Source organism: Dromiciops gliroides, chromosome 2 (genome assembly GCF_019393635.1).
Source record: "Dromiciops gliroides isolate mDroGli1 chromosome 2, mDroGli1.pri, whole genome shotgun sequence".
Taxonomy (NCBI): Eukaryota; Metazoa; Chordata; class Mammalia; order Microbiotheria; family Microbiotheriidae; genus Dromiciops; species Dromiciops gliroides.
The window spans coordinates 78,918,021-78,943,169 of NC_057862.1; the positions used below are offsets into that span (position 1 = coordinate 78,918,021).

General features: G+C 40.5%; 1 protein-coding gene across 41 annotated transcripts in view; it reads left to right on the plus strand.

The window, feature by feature from the left end:
* SORBS1 (sorbin and SH3 domain containing 1) overlaps positions 1-25,149 on the plus strand; it is a 306,573-nt gene that overhangs the window by 198,450 nt on the left and 82,974 nt on the right. For all 41 annotated transcript variants that reach the window (XM_043988536.1, XM_043988522.1, XM_043988526.1 and 38 more), the window contains 3 exons: positions 4,470-4,614; positions 20,012-20,041; positions 24,499-24,674. In XM_043988536.1, coding sequence (XP_043844471.1) covers positions 4,470-4,614; positions 20,012-20,041; positions 24,499-24,674 — 351 coding nt within the window. The remainder of the gene's footprint in view (positions 1-4,469; positions 4,615-20,011; positions 20,042-24,498; positions 24,675-25,149) is intronic.

Consider the following 25,149-nt stretch of genomic DNA (forward strand, 5'->3'; position numbering starts at 1 on the left):
GCATATTATAGTGTCAGAATGGCATGTGCCAATATATCTCCCCAGTCTAACATGGGGATAATTGAAATGGTTTCTATACATTGTGGAGACCACAAGGAGGATTCACTTTCCACAATAGTCATTGCTTCTGAAGTGCTAGCTATGTGTAAGTTAAATTTTGGGGCATTGAGTCATCTTTTAAATATACCATCTGAGCTTAATATAGATCAGAATCTTACCACAAATCCTTCTGCCAGTTGTGCCATGGCTTATTTATACGTAAGTCTGAATTTTCCTATCCATTTTTTTCAAAGTGAGTATTGTCAGAGTATTGTCAGAAGGCAGTCTTAGGGGCAGCTAGGTGGCGCAGTGGATAGAGCACTGGCCCTGGATTCAGGAGGACCTGACTTCAAATCCAGCCTCAGACACTTGACACTTACTAGCTGTGTGACCCTGGGAAAGTCACTTAACCCCAATTGCCTCACCAAAAATAACAAACAAACAAACAAACAAACAAAAAAGGAGGTCTTGGTTTCAGAAATGTATCTGCCCCACCTGGATGTGGTTGTGCTTTGAATTATCAGTGTTTTGGCGTTTGGCCTTAGGTAGAAAGTTAAATGGAAAATGACTTGGTTCTCTCCACTAAGCTCAGATCCAGTGGACTCTTGTCTTCTTCCTTTCCTTTAATACTTCTATGGATCTTAGACCTGGTTAAAGTGGGGACTCTCCCTAAATATGCAGACTCCATTCCATCCATTTCTGCCCATCCTATGACATTTTTGTCTTCACTCATTATTTTCAAGGAAGGAAGGAATAAATTCACATGTTAATAGGTCAAAGTTACTCTGATATCTTGTAGTCATTTATATGGCTTTTAAAGAATAAGAACCTGGGGTAGGGGCAGCTAGGTGGTACAGCGAATAGAGCACCCGCCCTGGAGTCAGGAGGACCTGAGTTCAAATTCGACCTCAGACACTTGATACTAACTAGCTGTGTGAGACCCTGGGCAAGTCACTTAACCCCCCATTGCCTCACCAAAAAAATAAAATAAATAATAAGAACCTGGGGCAGCTAGGTGTCGCAGTGGATAGAGTACCGGCCCTGGAGTCAGGAGAACCTGAATTCAAATGTGGCCTCAGACAACTAGCTGTGTAACCCTGGGCAAGTCACTTAACCCCAATTGCCCCACAAAAAAAAAAGAATAAGAAAATAATAATAATAATAACAATAACAACAATACCTGGCATGTATATAGTACTATAAGGCATCTAAAGCTATGAGCTTTACCTGTGTTATTGCATTTGATTCTTATCATCATAATAAAAATTATAATAAAAAATATCTAGCATTTATATAGTGCTTAAGGTTTGTAAAACACTATATATATGTTATTTCCCTTGATTCTCACACAACCCTGTAAAGTATGATGAAGAAACTGAGGCTAGGAGTTTAAGTGACTTATCCAGGGACACGTATCCTGATTCCAAGTCTAACACTGTGCTACCTGACTGACTACAACCCTAATTTGTACATATGAGCCTAGGATCAAAAGATCATAGATTTAGAGTAGAAGGGACCTTAGAGGTTATCTAATCTAACTACTTTACTTTACACATGAAGAAACTGAGTCCCCAAAAGATTGTGACTTACCCAAGGTCACACATCTGTCTGTCATGAATGATGGAGCCAAGTTTGAACTCAGATACATTAACTAAAATTCTTTTGATCTTTCCATTGTTAATTACACTGCTTATATAGAATTTTAATATTGACAGAATACATATGGGTTGAGAGGTAATATCACAGAGTGAATGGAGGGCTAGACTTGGAGTAAGGAAGACACAGGTTCAACTCCTGAGTGACACATACTGGCTGTGTCACCTTGGGTAAGTCACTTTATCCTCAGTGCTCCAGGCAGCTCTATAAGTCTATAAGTTATAAGCAGATTTCTGGTCTGTATCCATGAAGGAAAGTTCTACAAGTCTGACAAAAATAATTGGTTTGGATCAACCCTGTGCCCCATATCAGAAATTTTTTTATGTTTTGAAGAGATGTACTTTAAAACTGCTACCTTATTTTTATTGTTGTTCAGTTGTGTTTCAGTCATGCCTGACCCTTCATGACCCCATTTGGGGTTTTCTTAGCAAAGATCCCGGAGCAGTTTGTCATTTCCTTCTCCTGTTCATTTTACAGATGAGGAAACTGACACCAACAGGGTTAAGTGACTTGCTCAGGGTGACACAGCTAGTAAGTGTCTGAGGATGGATTTGAACTCAGGAAGAGTCTTCCTGACTCTAAGCCTGGTACTCTATCTACTGTGCCATGTAGCTATCCTTTATTTTAAATAGGTACATGGGACCTCTCAAAGCATTTCCCCTCATTTTGTAAGGGAACAAAGGTTTAGAGGAAGAAAGTGTCTATGCCCAAGGATTTACTGGTCTCCAAGCTCCCAGGACCTCTATACACTCTGCCATGTTGCCATGTTCAGAAAGTAAAGGTCGCATAGGGAGTTAAAGAGTTTTTTAGCTAATTTTATCCTCACAGTATTTTTTTAGAAAGAGGATTTTTTTAGGGGGAGGTGGGTTAGAACTACAATTTCATAGGTGTAAGTATCTCCTTGTGTGGTAATCTCCTTCAGTGATGCAAATCAGCAACTCCTGTAATTCACAGAGTTTCCTGAGACGTTAAGGGACTTTCTCATGGTCACACAGCTAGGATATATCAGAGGCAAGATTGACCTCAGGTCTTCCTGACTCCAAGGATGTCCCTGTATCATCTATGCCTGATTGCCTTTCTTGGAAATAGAGACAGGTATTAGGATCCCCAGTTTACAAATGGAAAAACTGAGGTACCAAGAGGTTACAAATCAGGACTAGGGATTAGGAGACAACATCATGGGGTCAGTGGTTGAAGTTCATGATCCAGGGCTCTATTTCCTGGATTTTCTAACCCTCCTAAACTAATAGGATTAAGCCACCTTCTTCTGGTCTTTTAAAATCATGGGTAGGGGCAGCTAGATGGCGCAGTGATTAAAGCACTGGCCCTGGATTCAGGAGTACCTGAGTTCAAATCCGGCCTCAGACACTTGACACTTACTAGCTGTGTGACCCTGGGCAAGTCACTTAACCCCCATTGCCTACCAAAAAAAAAAAAATCATGGGTAAATGTTCTCTGCCCAAAATGTTGCATGAAGATGCAGCATCTTCATTTGTAGTATGGAAAACCATGATAGGTCTGGATTTTCTCAATGTGCATTTATTATGCACTGATATTAACCAGGAGTCCTGTGCTAGACACTGTGGGGAAATACAAAGAGACAGAAAGCATAGTCTGAGTTCTTAAACTCACAATCTGCTTGAGATCTTAAAATCATATTTATTTTGAAATTTTTCTTTTTGAAACTACCTTAAGATCGATATTTTGACCTTAAGGAGGCATATTCCAGATCCTATAAAGCTGTGTTAGATTCACATGGTTCCTTACTCAGGGAAGCAGCTAAATACCTTTTAAGTCATTTTGAAAGGATTTTTAAAAAATTTTCCATTTCTTTTTTTTAAAAGACCAAATTCATCTATTATCACTATACCACTTCTTAGATGGAAACTAACTTAATAAGTGGTTTTGTTTTTCATTTTTGCAGGGCAGTGAGGGTTAAGTGACTTGCCCAGAGTCACACAGCTAGTAAGTGTCAAGTGTTTGAGGCCGTATTTGAACTCAGGTCCTCCTGAATCCAGGGCCAGTGCTTTATCCACTGAGCCACCTAGCTGCCCTTAATAATTATTTCAACCAGAGTCTAGGCAGGCTGGTGTCCATGCCTAGATTTGGGTCAGGATGGCTCATGTATTTTTTTCATGTGATTCTTATCAACAAAATCCATCCCCTTGCAATTCTGAGGCCAATAAAAGGAGACAGCCATCTTGGATAATGTCCAAAACTTGGAACACAGCCCTAGTGAAGTCTTTCAGGGATGATGTGGCAGGGGTGCCCTTCTAAGGGGTGCCATTGGTTATATGCCACCTGTTCTTGGGTCGATGTTGTGTTGATGTCACTCTTGTCTCATGTTTCTCTCCATGACAGTACTAACCTTTTCCTGGTTTCCCTCACTAAGCCAGCTCTTGCCCCGGGTTTATCCATTCAGAAGTGCATGAGTTTTGCATGTTATATTGCTCTGAATTTGGACGTCCTTTCCCAATAATTAGATGGACTCATGGCTTGTTTCCAGGTAAAAACTGTGTCTGCTAAAACTTGACCTTACAGTTCTATCATTACCTTCTTCATACTAATAAAACAAAAGGAAAACAATCATATCATATTAGTCCATTTCTGATTGAAATTAACCGTGAGCAGTATGCGTAATCAAGATGCTCGTTTCCTTATTCCAGCTACTGCATTTCTTTTTATAATTACAGTACTCCTGGCTTTCCATTTCTGTTTGTATCAGCCCCAATTTTATGCATTTATCAGCAGTTAAAATGCATTCTTCTTTACAGGGTGCAGATTCTCTGGTAAATGAAGTTTCTTCACCCCACGTTGGGACCGATTCCCAGATTTCCCCACCAGTCAGCAAGCCTTCATCTGCTTACCCTTCCACTACCATCGTTAATCCCACTATTGTGCTTCTGCAACACAATCGAGGTAAGGAAGCGTGACATTGTACCTCCTCATTTTAATCACAGCTGGCTTGATGGGTATTCTTGGTCTTGCAAATGATTTCCAGAAGGCTTCCTTTCCTGCTGTGATACTTTCCCTGAGTCCCAATTCCCTCTTGGTGCCAAGCAGTCACCACCTCCTCTGTGGCTACCTGACACCATCTGCTAGATCCTATGACCTTCCTAGGAAAATGGGGCAGCCATGACAAAAAGAGATTCATGCTCAGTCCCTTGAAATGATGGCAAGTGGACTTCTGTCCGCTCATACAGTCGCCACCTTGGCTCAGGACCTCATTGCCTCATGCTCGTTGCAAAAGCTTTCCAACTGGTCTTCTTGCTTCAAATCTTCCCCCATTCCAGTCGATCTTCCACTCAGCTGTAAAAGGATTTTTCAGAAGTCTGACCATATCACACCCCACCCCCAATAAACTCTAGTGACTTCCTATTATTTCCATGATCAAATATAAACTCCTCTCTTTGGCATTGGAAGTTCTTCCTAACCTGGCCTCTTCTGACCTTTCCAGACCTCTTACATGCTCCTGCCTTCCATGGTTTCTACATTCCTACAATACAAACCCTGGTCTGCTTACTGTTTCTCACACATGACTTGATACCCTATCTTTGTGCCTTTGCACTACTGTAGCTAGAATGTTCTCCCTGCTCACCTCTATTTCTGAGTTTTCTTGGTCTTCTTCAGGATTCACCTGAAAGCCTACCTTCTGTATCCCTCACCTCTATATCAATTTGGACTTATGTAAGAAGAGTGCCTAAATTGTTCATGCCCTCTGACCCTGCTTCCTATTACTGGGAGCATACCTTCAAGGCAATCAAAGACAAAAACAAAGATTTAACGTATGCTCAGATCATCATAATATCACTCACTCTGTGGCAGCAAAGAGCAGGAAACAAGTAGGTGCCCATCAGTTGGGCAATGCCCGGGGGAAAAAACCCATGTTATGTGTTTTTAAAAATGACAGAGGGGCAGCGCAGTGGACAAAGTGCTGGTCCTATATTCAGAAGGACCAGAGTTCAAATTTGGCCTCAGACACTTGACACTTACTAGCTGTGTGACCCTGGGCAACTCACTTAACCCCCATTGCCCTGCCCCCCCCCCAAAAAAATGACAGAGATGAGAAATTCAAAGAAGCAAAGTTTTACATTCTGTGAGGCAAAGTAAAATGAACTAAACCAAAAGGACATAATGTGTATCTAAGTCAATATAAATGAAAAGATCACCAAATGGAAACTGAACTCTGAGTGACTGTGAAACCAATCATTGTTTGGATGAATAGATTGTGAAACCTACTACTGATTTCCAGAAGGATGGGGGAATGAAAGGACAAAATGTCCTATACATTGTGAGTCGCAGTCACTATCTTGGGTGTTTGTGCCTGTTTCCCTTGGTTACAAAGGAAGAGTCAATCTGGTGAGAGGAAGTAAGGCAGCAGTAAAACATTTTGAAAAAAGGATCCCAAGTAGTTCTATAAAGATCAAGCCAATATAAAACTGCACAATAAAAAGGGCTGAAAATCAGTTAGAACAAATAGGAAAGGTGGAATGCTGCAAGTCTCCTAGGAAGAATTCATCGGTATAGCAAGCCACTGCAAAATGAAGAGGTTGGAATGGATGAGCGCTAATATCGCTTCCAGCTCTGAATTCTATATGCCTATGAATTTAGCTGGCAGCTAAAACAAAAAATGGGAACACACTGGGTTATATATAGTTCTTGTTTTCTGAAAAAATATAAAGCATACAAATTCATTGGGAGGGAGTTTTTCTTGGCACTAAATTTGAGCAATAATTTATCATGTTACCTTATATAACAAACAGTTATATAATGAGTGAATGAATGAATGGATGAAAAAGCATTTATTAGCCATTTACTGTGTTCCAAGCATTGCAGAAAGCACTGGGGATTGAAATACAAAAGCAAGGACCATTCTTGCCCCACCCCCAAGGACTTATATCCTAGTAGGGAAAGTCTACACCTATAGAGGAGAGGGTAGTCAGGGAGAGGAGTAGACCAACGTACACTTTCCATCCAGAAACAATGTCAATATTGATTGGATGATGGAAAGGTGCTGGTAGTGGGGATGGTGTGGAAGGAGGCGACACGTGCATAATTGTAAAGTTGATGAAGAGATGATGGGAGAGGGAAGTGAAACATGGCTGGGGCCAGACCTGGAAGGAGTAGGCGATTGAGGCAACCACTAATCAGAACAGTGGGTGATCATAGCTGGAGTTCAAGGTGTGAAAGGGTAAAGTATTCTGGGCATTTCTGGGAGCAGTGACAAGGCAGCTGGTGAAAAGATATCTGGGCAGCCATGCTTCAACTATGGCTGTGTGAAAGCCAAATGCATGTTCTTTGAATGGACACTTCATATAGGCTTCCTACAAAAGCTGACAACTTAACATTATCATTTAGTAAAGGCTCTTCTCTGGGGCTCTGAGATAGTGTGTTTTGGGTAAGTTGTTTTCTAATGTTCTAATGGATACAAGGCTAGAGCTTAGAGAGACTGACAATCAACAATAACAACAATACTAGTAATAGCTAGCCTTAATATGGCTCCTGTGCCAGGCACTGTGCTAAGTCCTTTACAAATATTATTTCATTTGATCTTCATAAAAATCCTATAAGGGAGGTGCTATTGTTTATGGGGGGGTTGTTTTTGTTTTTGTTTTTGTTTTTGGTGAGGCAATTGGGTTGCCCAGGGTCACATAGCTAGTAAGTGTCAAGTGTCTGAGGCTGGATTTGAACTCAGGTCCTCCTGACTCCAGGGCCAGTGCTTGTGCTATTGTTTTAGCATTTTATACTTTAGTGTTTAGTATTTTATAGTTATATTTAGTATTTTATAGTCAAGGGCAGCTAGGTGATACAATGGATGGGCTTGGAGTCAGGAAGAATCATCTTATGAGTATAAATCCAGCCTCAGACACTTACTAATTGTATGACCCTGGACAAGTCCCTTAACCCTATTTACTTCAGCTTCCTCATGTGTAAAATGAGTTGGAAAAGGAAATGGCAAGCTCCTCCAGTATCTTTGCCAAGAAAACTCCAAATGGGGTCCTGAAGGATCAGACACAAACAAAAAGCCACTGAACAATTTATAGTTGAGGAAACTGAGGCAGATAGAAGTTAAGTGACTTCCCTCCAGGTCACATAACTAATGTCTGAGGACAGATTTGAACTCAGCTCTTCTTGACTCTATGCACAGGGCCACCTACCTACCTCCCAATGAAGAATTATCATGTATCTTAGGTTGTTTCTTTCAAATCTCAGAAATCTAAAGTGAACTTTTGGTAGATGCTGGATCATAGTCAGCACTGAGGAGTACTCTGAGTGTGGATAGTCTGCGCTGATTAAAGAGGAATCCACATGTTTTAGATAGCAGATGAATGGGAGGAAGAGTTAACATTCTATTGAAAAAAGATGAGGAGTTGGCTTGTTTTCCCATCCAGATGGAGGGCCAGCCCACTGCCTTGTGGAGGAGGCCTCATAAGAGAGGCCTGGAATATGCTCCAAAACGTGGATGAGTATTTGATCTGGCACATTAACAAAAGATTCCATCTCCTCTGTCTGCTTCAACATGAAAGGCCCAGGGCCCTTAGCATTCTCAATTCAGTAGACCTTGAGGTCCTGAAATGAACTGGAGCAACTATTAAATATCAGGTCTGAAGATTTCAAAGAGGAATTACTCATCAGTCACCTCACCTGTAATAGGACTTCTGGATGACTTGATAAACCATCTTTTTTTTTTTTTTTGAGAATTGCATAGTAAATGGGCCCCTCTGGGATGAATTTGCTACAAGATGCTCCCATTGGTAGCAGAAGGAATTGACTTGTTGGATGGGGTTATTTGTATAGTCCATCCGAATGAACAGAAACATCTACCGGATACAACCATTTTTGTATAACTGATGTTCTACTGATGTTCTTCCTGGATGCTTGCTTGGTATGAATGTGCTATTGGGGTCTCAAAGACCCAGCAGAACACAAGTTCTGCCAGGTGCTGTCCAGTGAGAAAGGTTTTGAGGATGGGTCTGTTGATAGACTCTAAGTCAGCTGACTTCAAGAACCAGCTTAATTAAGTTTGGAGAGATTCAGCCACCGGATTAGCCATAGGTGATGACTTTTGGGGGAAATCTTTTGAATTCACAGGTATTCTTGAAGGGCGTCTATGAAGTCAGAGACGCTTCTGTGAAGAAGGACTGAAGGTCCATTGCTTCAGTGAAAGGAATACTCACATGGACAAATTTTCTCATCCTTTATATATATATATTTAGTGAGGCAGTTGGGGTTAAATGACTTGCCCAGGGTCACACAGCTAATAAGTGTTAAGTGTCTGAGGCCGGATTTGAGCTCAGGTACTCCTGACTCCAGGGCTGGTGCTCTATCCACTGCGCCATCTAGCTGCCCCTCATCCTTAATATATTGAAGAATAGTTGATGCTATAGGAGCTCTATCTGATAATAACTAGCCATTGAGTCTGTTCCAGTTTGAGATAATAAAACCATCATAGGGAGAGGGGGTTTCTTTCCATTTGAGATCATCAACTTGGGTTCTTCTTTTAGTATCTAATGATTTAAACCTGTTTTAAAGGGAATAGAATTACAAGGTCTACCCAGAGAGAACCCTGGAATGTACAAGATAACTGAAATATTGGGGAGATCGTTCAACTCTATTGTTAAATGAAATAACATCTAGATATCAATGGATCAAAAGATCATAGATTTAGGGGAAGAGCATAAACATTTATTAAACACTTACTATGTGCCAAACACTATACTATTGTATTTTACAAATATTATTTAATTTAATTTGGAGCTGAAGAGGACCTTAGTCCAACCCCTTCATTTTAATAGATGAAGAAATGGGGGCAGCTAGATGGCGCAGTAGATAGAGTACCGGCCCTGGATTCAGGAGTACCTGAGTTCAAATCTGGCCTCAGACACTTAACACTTACTAGCTGTGTGACCCTGGGCAAGTCACTTAACCCCAATTGCCTCACTAAAAAAAAAAAAAAATAGATGAAGAAATTAGATCTTAGAGAGTTTGTGACTTGCCCATGGTCATTCTGGGAGTGAGTACCAGAACTAGACTTTGAACTCAAATTTCCTGACTCTATATCCAGCATTCTTTCCATTGAACCAGACTTCCCAGAGATATGTACCTCTTCAGTGCAATAGAAAGAACAATTAATTGGGGGGTCAGAAGACCTGGGTTTGAGTCTCAACTCTTGTCATTCATTAACTTTGTGACTTTGGGAAGGTGTCTTTATGACCTTGGCCCCTGATTTCATCATCCACAAAATGAGGAGGTGAGACTAGGTAATCTCTAAAGTCCCTTGCAGATCCAACATTTTGTGATCTGTGATACTTTTTTGAATCATGGGCAATCGTGTGTAATCTACATTGGTAGATTTGGGATCGCCAAGCACAAGGTTATCCTTGTCTCTTATAATCAGTGTAACAAAACAAACAAACAAAAAGTTTTGGGAAAAGATCAAAACATAATAAGTCTGTGAGTGACTTCTTCTGAGCTCTATTTATGGTATTGTCTTCATAAACCAAGTTCGTTTTGTTTTTTTTTTAAATTTCTAATTCCCAGAAGTCTTGGTCAAACCAAGAGAGGGACTGGCCAGTTCTTCATGCCAGCATGGAGGCAGCAAAGACTGTTTTTAGCCTTTTTGTAATCTCTTCATTTATAGTTTAAGGGAAAGTTTCTCCCAGAGGACAGCATGAATGGAGTGTTAAAAAATCTTTAGACCTAATAAAATTAATCATAGAGTTGGAGAGACCCTTGCTACATCTTAACCTTCTTATCGTCATAATCTCTCCATTCCAGTTCTATATATAGGTAGAATTAGTGAAAGCAAGATTGAATACCAGAATAAATTGAAGGAGGGAACAGTGGCTTTTGACCCAGTTTAGAGTATTTCTCTCAAAAGTGAAAATAAGCAATTAGAAACTGATTTTTGAATAGCTGGTATTACCGATCCTTTGGTTAGGAAATGGAATTGGCATTTCCCCTAGACTCATTCCAAAAGCTGCTCTTTAACACTGTTTCATTTCAACGCCATATTATTTTGGCCAGGCTTTTTTTTTTTTAATTCTATCAATTATTCTTGCAAAAACATCCTCTGGGGCCATTAGAGACAGCTAGGTGGTGGAATGAATAGACTGTTGGGCCTGGAATCAGGAAGATATTCAAAACCAGCTGCAGACTCTTATAGATGTATGACCCAGGGCAAGTCCCTTAACCTCCATCTGCCTCAGTTTCTTCAACTGTAAAATGAAGGTAATAATAGTATCTGCCTCGCAAGGTTGTTATGAGCATCAAATAAGATAATGTATGCAAAGTGCTTAGTCCGGTGCCTGTCAGGTTGTTTGGTCATTTTTCAGTCACATCCTACTCTTCATGACCCCTTTGAGGGTTTTCTTGGCAAAAATACTAGAATGGTTTGCCATTTCCTTCTCCAGCTCATTTTTCAGATGAGGAAACTGAGGCAAACAGGGCCAAGTGACTTGGCCAGGATCACACAGCCAGTAAGTGTCTGAGGCCAGATTTGAATTCAGGTCTTTCTGGCTGCAGACCAGGCACTGTATCCACTGCACCACCTAGCTGCCACCACCCAGCACTTGGAAGGCACATGATAAATGCTTGTTCCCTTTCCCTTCCCAATCCAGATCCCTGATTCCTAACCTGGCTCTTTTTCTATGAGTTGATGTTATTACAGATAGATTGAGGTTACTGGTGCTAATTCAGATGGTTGTCAAGGTGGAGTCAGTATTAACTCTAGTAAGAGGAAGCTATACTTTAAGATCCAGCCATCATTCTTGTCAGAGAGCTAATACTAAACTGAGAAGAATGGGTTCTTATTATAGGTTTTTAAAAAATCATTTAGAAGTGTGCTCAGAGGGGCAGCTAGGTGGCGCAGTGGATAAAGCACTGGCCCTGGATTCAGGAGTGCCTGAGTTCAAATTCGGCCTCAGACACTTAACATTTACTAGCTGTGTGACCCCGGGAAAGTCACTTAACCCCAATTGCCTTACCCCCCCCCCAAAAAAAAGAAGAAGAAGTTTGCTCAGAAATGTCCTCAAGGTCAGAACAAAGTGCGACTCTTTACCTTTAGGGTACTGAGATTTCGTGATTCCATGTTCACCAAGGAATGCTGTTGGGGTTGGTCAGACTTCATTCATCTCGACTGAGATGTAGGAAGGCCATTCATTTCACAGCTTTTACTGGGGGTCAAACCGCATATGGAGGACTATGCTCAGTTCTGGTCACCACATCTTAGAAAGGGCATTATTAATAAGCAGGAGATAAAATGGAAGAATGTAACAAAGATGGTGAAAAGCCTTTGTCTGCCTCCGTTTCCTTATCTGTGAATCTGTAAAATGGACATAATAGTAGTGCCTATCTCCTAAAGTTGTTATGAGGGTAAAATGAAATAGTATTTGCTTGCTTTAGAAACCTTAAAGCCCCATATAAATGCTAGCTATTATTATTACTACTAGAGGTAGTCATATTAGCAGTAGTTATAGTAGTAGTAGTAGTGGTGGTAGTTATAGTAGTAATAGTTATAGTAATAGTAGTATTTGTAGTGATAGTAGTAGAAGTAGCAATAGCAGTGATGGTTGCAGTAGCAGCAGCAGTAATAGTTGTTATATTAATAGTAATAATAGTAGCAGTAATAGTTTATAGTATAGTAGTAGTAGTAATTGTTGTTATAGTAGTATACTAGTACCTGTAGTCATAGCAATTATGGTAGTAGCAGTGGCAGTAGTAGTAGTAGTGGTGGTCATTGTAGTAATAGTTGTAGTAGTAATAGTAGTAGTGGCAATAGGAGTATCAGTGGCCATTATAGTAGTAATAGTGGCCATAGTGGTAGTAATAGTTGTAGTAGTTATAGTAGTTGTAGTAGTAGTAATAGCAGTAGTAGCAGTGGTAGTTGTGGTAGTAATAACAGTAGTAGCAGTTGTTGTAGTGGTAGTAGTAGTAATATTAATAGTTGTAGTAATAATAATGGCAGGAGTGATCCTTGCAGTAGCAATAGTAGTAGTAATAGTTGGTATAGTAGTAGTAATAGCAGTAGTAGCAGTTATTGTGGTGGTGTAGTAGTAATAGTAATAGCTGTAATAGTAGCAGTGGTCCTTACAATTGTAATAATGGTAGTAATAGTTGGTGTAGTAGTAGTAATAGCAGTAGGAGCAGTGGTAGTTGTAGTAGTAATAGAAGCAGTAGTAGTAGTGGTGGTGGTGGTGGTAGTGATAGGGCACATAGGTAGGACAGTGGATAAAGCACTGTCTGGGATCCTTAACTGTCTAAGAAGACTAACACCTCATTTGCGTGGTATTGTTGGGAAATTAAATGTTCCACCTGAATAAATTTGGGAAGTTACTGAAACATTCCATTTTTAAGTTTGAAATTTGTTTTTACTTTAACCATTTGGGGTAAAAATCTTTCTATAATTTTCATTTCAAGTTTTTTAAAACAATATGAAAACAGCGAATAGGAAAAAATTTCCCTTTCTTTTGAAATACTTGGAGTTGTCAATGTGAATAACTGCTGGGCTTTATCAGTGTGCCCAGAGATGATTGACATGTGCTTGTGTGTAAAGGAGATTTTGTTTCTACAAAAGGACCATAGGCTAATTTGCTTTTTGAATTATTGTGTCTAGTTGTTCCTTTCTCCTCTCTTGAGGTCATGCTGTTAGCTGTCACTAACTGTTACTGTTATCATTCATGTGCTTGTTTCTGCCTCCCCAATGCTCTTTTAAGATATTTCTTCTAATGTATTGTGGGTAGAGAAACTAGATCACTAAGTTTGATCAAATTATTTCTAAAAGAAAAGTAAAAAGATTCCCAGCAAGGGCCTGTAAAACTTCACAAAGCTTGAGATGCCATTTTAAGTGACATATTTGAGGAGAGGCGCTGAGAGTTCTTATTATATTTATTTAAGGGGGAAAAAAGGTATTAAAATATTTATTTCAGGGCAGCTAGGTGGCGCAGTGGATAGAGCACTGGCCCTGGATTCAGGAGGACCTGAGTTCAAATCCGACCTCAGACAACTTAACACTAGCTATGTGACCCTTGGCAAGTCACTTAACCCCAGTTGCCCCACCCAAAAAAAAAAAAAGATATTTATTTCTAGGTGGCTCAATGTCATAGTAGCTAGCATGCTTAACTGGAGTTAGAAAGATCTGAGTTCAAATCCTACCTCAGATACTTATTAGCTGTTTGAACCTGGGTAAGTCACTTAACTGCTGTCTGCCTCAGTTTCCCTCAATAGTAAAATGGGGATAATAATAGCACTCACCTCCTAGGGTTGTGAGGACCAAATAATATAATAATTTCAAATGGCTTATCATAGTGTGTGGCACATAATAGGTATGCAGTAAGTGCTTATTTCAGGGGCAGCTAGGAGGCGCAGTGGATAGAGCACTGGCCCTGGATTCAGGAGGACCTGAGTTCAAATTCAGCCTCAGACACTTGACACTTACTAGCTGTGTGACCCTGGGTAAGTCACTTGACCCTCATTGCCCCCGCACCCTCAAACGCTTATTTCCTTCCACTACAGCCCTCCTAGCCTTCCCTAGACACTGACAACTTGTACGTGGCGGGGGGGGGGGGGAACCTAACTTCAATCTTAGATCTTTGTGGAGAGGTCAGAAGCTTGCTCTCAGTGCCCTTTCTTCCATTTGATTGGCATCTAGACAACATGAAGCAATTCTTCAAGAAACATTTAATGGTGCAATTTATAAGATTTTCACTTAAACTAGAGCCTTCCCTGCCCTTGACAACTCTCACATGTCAAAGGAGCTTTGAAGCAATAATTTGATATATTGACCCAACAAATCCCAAGGTTCCAGAGTATGTTTCTAAGACATCCCTTCAGAATTCCCTTGGAAAATAAAAAATCCTTTCCAAACTATACCTTGGGATTTGAAAAGTAGACTAGCTATTTGCTAGGGTAGAAAGTATGATTCACCAGAATTTCAATGACCATGATCATTTCTTCTGGTGTCAAATATTCAGGACCTTTAAATCTGAGGTTGACCTTGCTCTCCCCCTCTTTTGCCCCCCCACCCCCCAGACACTTACCAACTATGTGGCTCTGAGCAAGTTGTTAAATCTCTCAGTGTCTCATCTTTAAAACGAGGGATTGTTGTGCAGTTGTGTCTGACTCTTCATGATCCCATTTGGGAGTTTCTTGGCAAAGATACCTGAGTGGTTTGCCATTCCTTCTCCAGCTTATTTTACAGATGAGGAAACTGAGGCAAAGAATTAAGTGACTTGCCCCCAGACCCACAGCTAGTAAGCTCTGAGGTCTTCTTGACTCCAGGCCTAATACTTTACCCACTGAGCCATATTCAAAAGCCTCTAAGATCCTTTCTAGCTATTAACAGGTGATATTAACAGGTAAAGCAGAAATCTATTTTTATTTTTTATACTTATTGAATCACGTTTTATGTTCCCCATTTAAAAATAGCTTGAGTGAAATATTCTCTCTCTCTCTCAAGTAGAAACAATGAAACCTTAAATTAGATTGCTTTTTACTTAAGGGTAGTCCTTAGTTGATTTTTCCCCCTCTTGTTTATCAGGTTCTTTCTTTCTTTCTTTCTTTCTTTCTTTCTTTCTTTCTTTCTTTCTTTCTTTCTTTCTTTCTTTCCTTCTTTCTTTCTTTCTTTCTTTCTTTCTTTCTTTCCTTCTTTCCTTCTTTCTTTCTTTCTGAAGCAATTGGTGTTAAATGACTTGCCCAGAGTCACACAGCTAGTAAGTGTTGAGCATCTGAGGCCAGATTTGAACTCAGGTCCTCCTGACTCCAGGGCCAGTGCTCTATCCACCTCACCACCTAGCTGCCCCTATCAGGTACTTTCAGAAACAAAAAAGGACCCTTACCCCTGCTCTAAAGTATCCAATAAACAAGTCTTTTCCCAGTAGTTCCAATGACATTTACTAGTAGTACCTTCTTCCATGTCAAAAATGTTGCTATTGGGGGCAGCTAGGTGGCGCAGTGGATAAAGCACCGGCTCTGGATTCAGGAGGACCTGAGTTCAAATCCAGCTTGAGACACTTGACACTTACTAGCTGTGTGACCCTGGGTAAGTCACTTAACCCTCATTGCCCTGCCCCCCCCCAAAAAATGTTGCTATTGAAGAGGAAAAGGGAACATTCAACTTTCTATGAATTTTTCTGAATCATCCTTTCTTCTTGATCTACACTAACTCAAATAGGAGAAGTAAGTTAGTGCCCAAAGGAGGAAGCAGTTTCTCCAGGAATGTTTTCATGCAGCAGATTGACTCGTGAGTCAGGACTTTCTCATCCTCACTTATGTGAGGAAGCCATTCTGTCACAGCAATATTGCTTGTGGCATTCATTGTCTCTGTCTTGAATATAGGAAACCCTCCAGCCTTCATACACAGGCAGCCTTTGGTTCCTGTGTCCGTCTCAAAGCCAGGATTTCAGGATAGACTATGGCCTATGAGCCTGAGACCTGCTCCTGGAGCTGACCTGTAAAACTCAAGAAAAGACGGGAAATATCCCATTCTGTTTCTTCACAATCTATTAGTAAGGGGCAGCTAGGTGATGCAGTGGATAAAGCACTGGCCCTGGATTCAGGAGGAACTGAGTTCAAATCTGGCCTCAGACACTTGACACGTACTAGCTGTGTGACCCTGGGCAAGTCACTTAACCCTCATTGCTCCGTCCAAAAAACAAACAAAACCAAGCATTTTGACTAATATAGTAATGTTTTACATAATTATACATGTATAACCTATACTGATTGCTTGCAACCTTGGGGAGGGGGGAGGGTAGAGAGGGAGGCAATGAGAGAGGGATAGAATTTGGGACTCAAAACTTTAAGTAAATAAATAAACAGAATCTATTAGGGTTGTTATTGTTGTTCAGTCATTTTCCAGTTGTGTTTGACTCTTTGTGACCCCATCTGGGGTTTTCATGGCAGAGATGCTAAAGTGCTTTGCCATTTCCTTCTCCAACTCATTTTTCACATGAGGAAACTGAGGCAAACAAGGTTAAGTAACTTGACCAGGAATACCCAGCTAGTAAGTATCTGAGGCCAGACTTGAACTCAGGAAGATGAGTGTTCCCAACTTCAGGCCTGGCGCTCTATCCACTGTGCCACCTAGCAACAACAACATGGGCCAGGCACTATCCTAAGCTTTATGAAAAGTAATAATAGCTAGCATTTATATAGTTCCTTTAAGGTTTGCAAAAACACTTTACATTTGTTATCTCATTTGATCTTCACAACAGCTTGGTGATGTAGGAACTTATTATCTCCATTTTTTACAAATGAGGAAACTGAGGCAGGCGGGGCGGGGGGGTTGTTTTTGTTTTTAGTAAGTGACTTACCCAGGGTCACACAGCTAGTAGCTGAGGGAGGATTTTAATTCACATCTTCCATTTTCAAAGTCCAGAACTCTATCCACATGGCCACCTAGCTGCCTCAAGCCACACGCTCACTGAGCAGAAAGACTTGAGAAGAACATTAGCCAATCAGTCAACAGATATTTTTTAAATTACTGTTAGCCAGATATTGTGCTTAGCACCGGTGTTCCAAAAAAAAGGAAAAGAAAGCCCCTGCCCTCAAGGAGCTCACAATCTAATAGAATATTAGAATCTTTGGGGCCCAATGTTATGTTATCCACAACCTTGAAAATTGCTACCCCCAGGCCTTTTAAAAAAAAAAAAACTTTAACTGGAGATTATGTCAGTAAAATGTCCTTAGCTCCGCTTTGGAATCTGCCCAGCTTGGCAGCCATATTCTGCCACATATTGTAGACACAATTTCTTAATTTCTTCAATGTCCCTTGAAGCAACAATATCTTTACCCCACTTTCTGAAGCCTAGTCATTCTAAAAGCAATCTTTCCTCTTCCCCACCCTCATATAGAAAGAGTTCCTTTTAACCCAGCTCTGCAGGAATGTAGTGAAGAACATTTTGGCCATGCGGCTGAACTCCCCTCTGCTCTGAATTTCATTGAGCAGCTCTAAGCTTCCAGAGAACACAGACAGCCTGGTGGAATGTTTGCTCGCTCGCTCGCTCTCTCTCTCTCTCTCTCTCTCTCTCTCTCTCTCTCTCTCTCTCTCGCTCTCTCTCTCTCTCTCTCTTTCTCATGATCACAGAATTATAGAACAGTATATATGTTCTGCATCTTGGAGACCATCCGGTTCAACCTTTGTTCTTCTGAGGCTCAGAGAAAGGAGGGAGCCGGTCCAAGTTCACCCAGTGTTGGCAGAGCTGGCATTGGAATCCTGGGTTTCTGAATTCCAGTCTTATTGCTGTACACCATCCAGACAGTCTTCTTTGAAGGCATTTCACAGAAAATAGAATGATATCTGTGCCTGCCTGACTAGCCAACTGGCCTACTATCTATCTCTATCTCAATAACAACATTTTTATCCACAAAGTATTTTATCAGCACTTTCTCATTGGTTCTTCCCAACAGTCCCTGTGTGGGAAGAGACCCTGTGAATAGGGAAGAGGCAATTTTTCCCATTTTAAAAGTTGGGGACTAGCTGTGTGACCCTGGGCAAGTTACTTAACCCCAATTATCTCACCAAAAAAAAAAAAAGCCAAGTGATTTGCTTCATGATTACATAGTTAAGTGACAGTTAACACTAAAACTTGTGTTTGATTTTTTTTTTAATCTAAATCTAGTCTCTTTTCCACTGTAAAATTTTGGCCCTCTGGAACATAAGGTTTGTTGAATTGAATATAGCTGTCAAGCGGTAATGTCCTCAAGATGTATACCTCCTAATATTATTGATATTTACTTCAAGTCAGCTGTTGATGGGAGTGGGAGTAGAGGCAAGTAGGTAACTTTTTTTAATGTTGATAAAGTATTTACAGTCTGGTATGTGCTTTTATTTTTTTAGTGGTTGTTCCAACTTAAGCAATTTTTAAGATAGTCACCATTTCTGTGTTCACTTACTTGTATGTGGTGTAGCTAGAATACTCCCAAGGAGGATCACCTATGGTCTAGGGCCCTGCAAAGGACTCTGAGTTCATATGAACAACTTTCACTCCTGGGGTCCTAACCTGAGAGGGATCAGTTTGACTCCTTGGCTTCTTATGCCCCTACCTGGATTTCTCCAGTAAAATCTCTAAAATACATCTTCAATATGACTCATATCTAGATTTTCCAAATGTAGTTATTGGGGCACTCACTATACAATTTAGGTATTGAGTATGGGTCAGCTTTTTACTTACCCCACTAAAGAAATTACAGAAGACTCCAAGAACTCATAGGAGCCCGTGACCACATATAGAAATATAGATCTGGAAGGTGAAGGAAAATACTTTGTGGGAATGGTCCCATTTACCTCCGACTTGCAACATCTAAGCAATTTCCTACAAAAGACTGGCATAGCGCATATCTCCTGGCCCTTTGTGGCATGAGCCTCCTTTTCTGAGAAACATGCTATTAGGAAGGCTTTTCCTCTTGAGAGGCCAAGTTCTCCAACTCAGGAATTTATGAACTCAGGGATTACCTACAAAGTAATCTCCAAAGATGGAGATAGACATTCTTGGGATTATTTATCTCTGACCTCATAAAAGGAAACACAAAGATAGAAGAAGCTAGTCTGGAAGTGGACATCCAGAAACTCTCAGGTTTCCGTGGGCAAGCACATGACTCTCACCATGTGCTTCTCCTGAAAATCGTCATTTTCTGCTCATCGGAGGGACAGTGTGACCCGGACATCCAAAGAAAAAAGTACAAGAAAAGAAGAGTAACCACAGCTCCCTCCCCTAGATTACAAAGGGGCAGCTCCTCAATGGAGTCATGCCAACAAGCATTTATCAAGCACCTACTATATGTCAGACACTGTCCACCAGTAGTGGTCCATGCTAATCATCAGGAGGCAGCCCCAGTCTCTGAAGTCCAATCCATGAGGTTTCAGTACCCAAAATCCACCTCGATGGTAGATACCCTTCTAGTGACTGCAGCAAGGTCCATACTCCATAATCTTACCACTTCAGTTGAGAGGAAACAACTTGATCAGTAAATCTCCTGATCAATTCCCTTTATAGGAGTATCCACCCAATAAAATGTAGGCTCCTTGAGGACAGGGGTTGTTTGTCATTTTGTCTTTGTGCTTCCAACACCACAGTACCTGGCACATCTTACATGCTTAATAAATACACATTGGAAATAAGTGTCAGAGCTTGAACCTCAGGGCATTCCCTGTAAAACCTACTTTGTCATTTTTGGCTGGGGGGGAGGTCATATTGGCATCTAAAAACAAAGAATGGTAAAGTCTGCTGAGTTTTAGAACAGAATAACTTGTCATGAGATCTTCCTTGCCTTTCACATTACCATGTATTTCACTCACTTTTTGCTTATTTTATTACAGAGCAACAAAAGCGGCTTAATAGTCTAACAGGTAAGTAGTCATCCCCTTCCCCCTCTTTTTTCAAATATCCCATCTGCTAGGGCAAAGCATCCATTCTCTTTCAGCTGTCAAACAGTACCCTTGCCAATATTGTTGTTTGTCCTTCATTCTCAAAGAGGACCATGACATTGGGATGATGTCATGACTTGCACTAAATTGGATTTAAGTGAGGGAGGGCTGTGCAAGATCACCAACATCACTCTCTCCTCCAGAACCAGCAACATATATAACAGGATGACTGGAATGGCTGCATATGTTTAAGGCAATTGGGGTTAAGTGATCAGTATCACATGGCTAGTAAGTGTCTGAAGTGAGATTTAAACTCAGGTCCTCCAAACTTCAGGGCAAGTGCTATGTCCACTGGGATACCTGGCTGCACCCCGCCCCCCCGCCCCTGTCCAAGCTACAAGGGACTATACTTAAGATATTTCCTCAGTATCTTTTCACCTTTCTATAAGAAATTAGAATTGTTAGTGTGTATAGATGGGTTATTCTTTCCCAGAAGATCATCTTGCCCTTGATTAGTGAGATTTTTACAGGAGTCCCACTTCATACTCTGAAATTTAAACACACACTCTCGGTCTGCTGAGTTATATTATATCTCTTTCAGCCTGAAATGTCTAGTATCTGTACCCAAAGACCCAAAATTCACCCTTAAGCTAGCTAGAACCTCATAACCAAGGCACATTTCTGTTCCCACACCGCCTCATAATCCTGCTATTTGGACACCCTTTAGTTAACTAACCAATCATGCCCTCTGCTTTTGCACACTTACTGTCTTCCCCACATGCAGCTCCACTGATAAAAATCACCTGCTACAACCATGGACTATCAGCCATTATTATTTATTGCTATTTATATATTAAGTGCTATTGCACCAATTTTGGCAGTAAGCACATTTATTATTATTATTATTATTATTATTATTATTATTATTATTATTATTATTATTATTATTATATTTGGTGGGGCAATGAGGGTTAAGTGACTTGCCCAGGGTCACACACAGCTAGTAAGTGTCAAGTGTCTGAGGCCGGATTTGAACACAGGTCCTCCTGAATCCAGGGCCAGTGCTTTATCCACTGTACCACCTAGCTGCCCCCTCAGCCATTACTATTTACCATTTATTAGCACCAGGTAAACATCCTGACACTCTCTTCTCACCTGGTAATCAATCAGTCATTGTGATGGGTAGCTGTGAACCCTCTTCTTTTAATATTGCATATAAGCCTTGCCTCACATTTGTTCTATAGTTTTTAGTAATTGACAGTCAGGACCTCCCTGAGCTATAATCATGTCTCATTTGACTTTGGCCTTGCCTGTCTTCATATTACTGTCTACAGCCTAATCCATTTCCTAGCCCCAAACTAGGAAACAAGGTACCAGAGAGCAGTGAGAAGATGGTTTGTCTCCGAGTCCTTCCTTGGCTTTCCAAGTTTGGAGGAAGAATGCCTTCCCACTGAGCTCAGTCATTGGGCCCACATACAGTGGCAAAGTTTTTGAACAAAAACATGGTTGGTAGCCCTAAATTCTGAGAGTGGATATCATAGAAAAACATGTCAGGAGAAGGCCCAAAAAGCCTATTTGTACTTCCCTAGGGTGCACTTGCTTTGTGTCCCTGAGCTCATCTTTTGTGTAGGAAAGGAATCAGAGGCTCATTTGTCAATCCCTACCAGAAAACATACAGTAGGCACATGGTTTTAGGGAGCAGCTTCCCAGTTCTCTAGAGCATATGTCTGCCCAATACAGAAGAGAATCTGGTATCAAGGGAAAAGGAGGCTCCTCCAGTCTGCATAGGCTGAAGAAGGCCGTTTCCAAGGGGAAAGATCAAACTGAACATGGTTACAGGAGGCCCTCCTGGAATAAAACATTGCCAACCTTTGCCCTGTGGCATTTGCATTTGAAGTCCTTTCCCAGGATCAAGAAAGTAAATATAGAAACAAACCCACTTTTTTAAAAATGGAAATTGTAAAACTGATTTTTTTTTCCAGCAAAGACTAAGCAAGAGTACTTGATAAAACCAGGGATGAATCTTTCAGACACTTTGAAGGATTTCTATCATAAATACAGAAAATACCCATTATAAAGTGTCAGGGTACAGGACAAACACCTGAATTGCAAATAAAGGGTGTTATGTTAGATTTTTACTGCGTGTTATTGGGAAATAAAATTTGATCTTTGGTGTATCTTACTCCATTTAGAAACATATCAAATTATAACTAAGCATCTACTGTAAATTACTCTAGGCTGTTTTTTAAAGGGTAAAAGACCCTCTGAAGCTTAGTAACAAATTTGTCATGAATGCCTTCAGACCAGGGCTGCCTTTCCATTTACTTTCTGTTCGTTTTTAGGGGTTTCAAATTTCTTCAGCCTGATATTTATGGGCAATTACTGAACTACATGTATGCATGACTATAACTAGGGTGGGGCAACTAAATCTTTGTCCCAGGGCACAAAAATTCAGAGGGCACTGTGACAACATTCTTTCAGTGGTAGAAATGACTGACCTCACCACCATTAGCAAGAATAATTAAGCTAAGAAATAAGATAGGAAAATGGCTTTCTCCCAAATAATTCCTCCCCCTGACCACACACTCCCAGGTGTCAGCCTCATCACTAGTTGCCTTATAGCTTCAGACTGAATCTATCTTAAAAAGCTGATTTGAGTGCACTGTCCATGATGCTTCCTAAAAGTGTTTGTTTCATGCTGCTTGCCATGTCTTGTGTACTAGAGTGACCAACTATGGCCCTGTCCACACATGACTATTTTTTCATTCATTTCCCAAAAATGTTTTACTGTCAAACTAAGGAGAATGTTCATTATTGCAGCGTTAAGGGCAGAGATAGATATTTCACCACTGCTTTGAGTTCTCCATGGAATCACAGTGTTGGAAGGAACCTCAGGAACCTATATCTGGTTTTTGTTTCTGTTTTTGTTGGGGGGAGGGTTCAGGGCAATGAGGGTTAAGTGACTTGCCCAGGGACACACAGCTAGTAAGTGTCAAGTGTCTGAGGCCGGATTTGAACTCAGGTCCTTCTGAATCCAGAGCTGGTGCTTTATCCACTGCGACATCTAGCTCCCCCCATCCAACCTATATCTGAAGAGAACTCTCTAGAGTAACATGGAGAAGTGGTCATTCAGACTCTACAGCATAACTTCTGGGGGGGGGACCCACTCTCTCCTAAGGTACCTGATTGTACTTTAGACAGCCCAACCTATTAGTAATATATTTCTTACATCAAGCCTAAATCTATCCCTTTGTAGCTTTCACCCCTATTGGTGAGGGATAAGGAGGTTAAACAATTTGTTAAAGGTATAAAGTGTATAAGTGGTCAAGTCAGGATTAGAACCCAGGTCCTCTGATTCCAAATCCAGTGTTCTTTCCACTAATTATCTTAATAATTCACATTTATATAACACTCTTAAGTTTTCAGGCTCTCTTCACATCTTTGGTAATCCATGGACCAGAAACACCTCTCGGGGTTGACATGAGTGAGGTTAAATATTTGTCCCAAATCTTAGCTGACATCCTTGTCATAAGCTTAAGGGAGAAATCCATTTACAAGTTACAAGGTCAGTGATTAAGAATATGGTTGAAGAGCAGCTAGGTGGTGCAGTAGATAAAGCACCAGCCCTGGATTCAGGACGACTTGAGTTCAAGTCTGGCCTCAGACACTTGACACTACCTGTGAGACTCTGGGCAAGTCACTTAACCCTCATTGCCCCACAAAAAAAAAAAAAAAAGAATATGGTTGAGAACAAGAGAGATGCAAATCAGAACAACTCTGAGATCTTACCTCATGCCCAACAATTTTACAAAGATGTGCAAAAGATTGGAATGGTTCACCAGACAGGAACACCAATATACTATAGAAATGTGGAACTGTGAATGGGTCCAACTATTTTGGGAAATAATCTGGAATTATATTAATAAAGTTATTAAAAAGTTTATGTCCTTTGATCTAGAGATCCCCTGATTGGGGGGGGGGGTATATACAGCAAAGGAGTGAATGACATAAAAACTAAGGAACTGAGATGAACCATGATTTTCATAACAACAGTTTGAAGTAACAAAGAACTAGAAATAACATGGATATCCATCCATTGATTGGGGAATGACTAAAAGAAAAGAATATGATTGAGAACCAAACAATCAACTTATTGAAGGTCACAAGGAAATTAATTATGACAATGTAATCAGTAGAAATGGTTCTTTCTCCAGCTACTATAAGTGCCCGGTTCTTCAATCTCTAGGTAAAATAAGTTAAACTAAGAAATACAAGAATAGAAATATTCAGGCATCAATGTTGTACTATATCCTGTCTCATTTCCAAAGTTGTAGAACAAGTTGTTCAGCCTCCCTGGATCTCACTTATGACTGAGGCTAGGTATTGTAAAGTATATAGAATACAATACAGTATGTCATACAGTTTTTCTTCAATTCCAGATCCTGTACCAGAGAGGAGGAATGAAGACAAAGTAGACTCAGCAGCAACGTGGGATAAAGTCGTTCAGCCTAATACACGACCAGATAAAACAGTAAAGGATGACAGTAGAAGACTGGTTAAGAACCCTCAGTGCTTAAGTGATGGTTCCATGGATGAAGTGGGCATCCCACTAAGGGTATGAATACCACTCTAAGAAGCATTATTAAGCCAAGCCTTAAAGCACACAGTATAATATGTATGTCACCAGATTTACATGTCCCCCTAATACACACACACACACACACACACACACACACACACACACACTATCATCTATCTATCTATATCTATATATGACATTTATCTATCTTTTGATAGGTGTGTGTGACAGGAAGGATAATTAAGAAGACCTTCAACATGATTTCATGGCCAACCACAAAGTGATCCGTGATGATCATTTCCATGTCTTCTTGTTTATAAACTATAAGAACCCAATCATAAACAAAGAATAGATGTAGAATCCTTTTATCTTCTGACTTCATTTAACAAACATTTATTAAGCACCTTCTGTGTACAACATAGCTTCTCTCTGAGAGGTGATAGAGAGAGAAAGATAAATAAGAATTAGTTCCTGTCTTAAGTTGTTAATAATCTCATAGACTCTCCTCTAG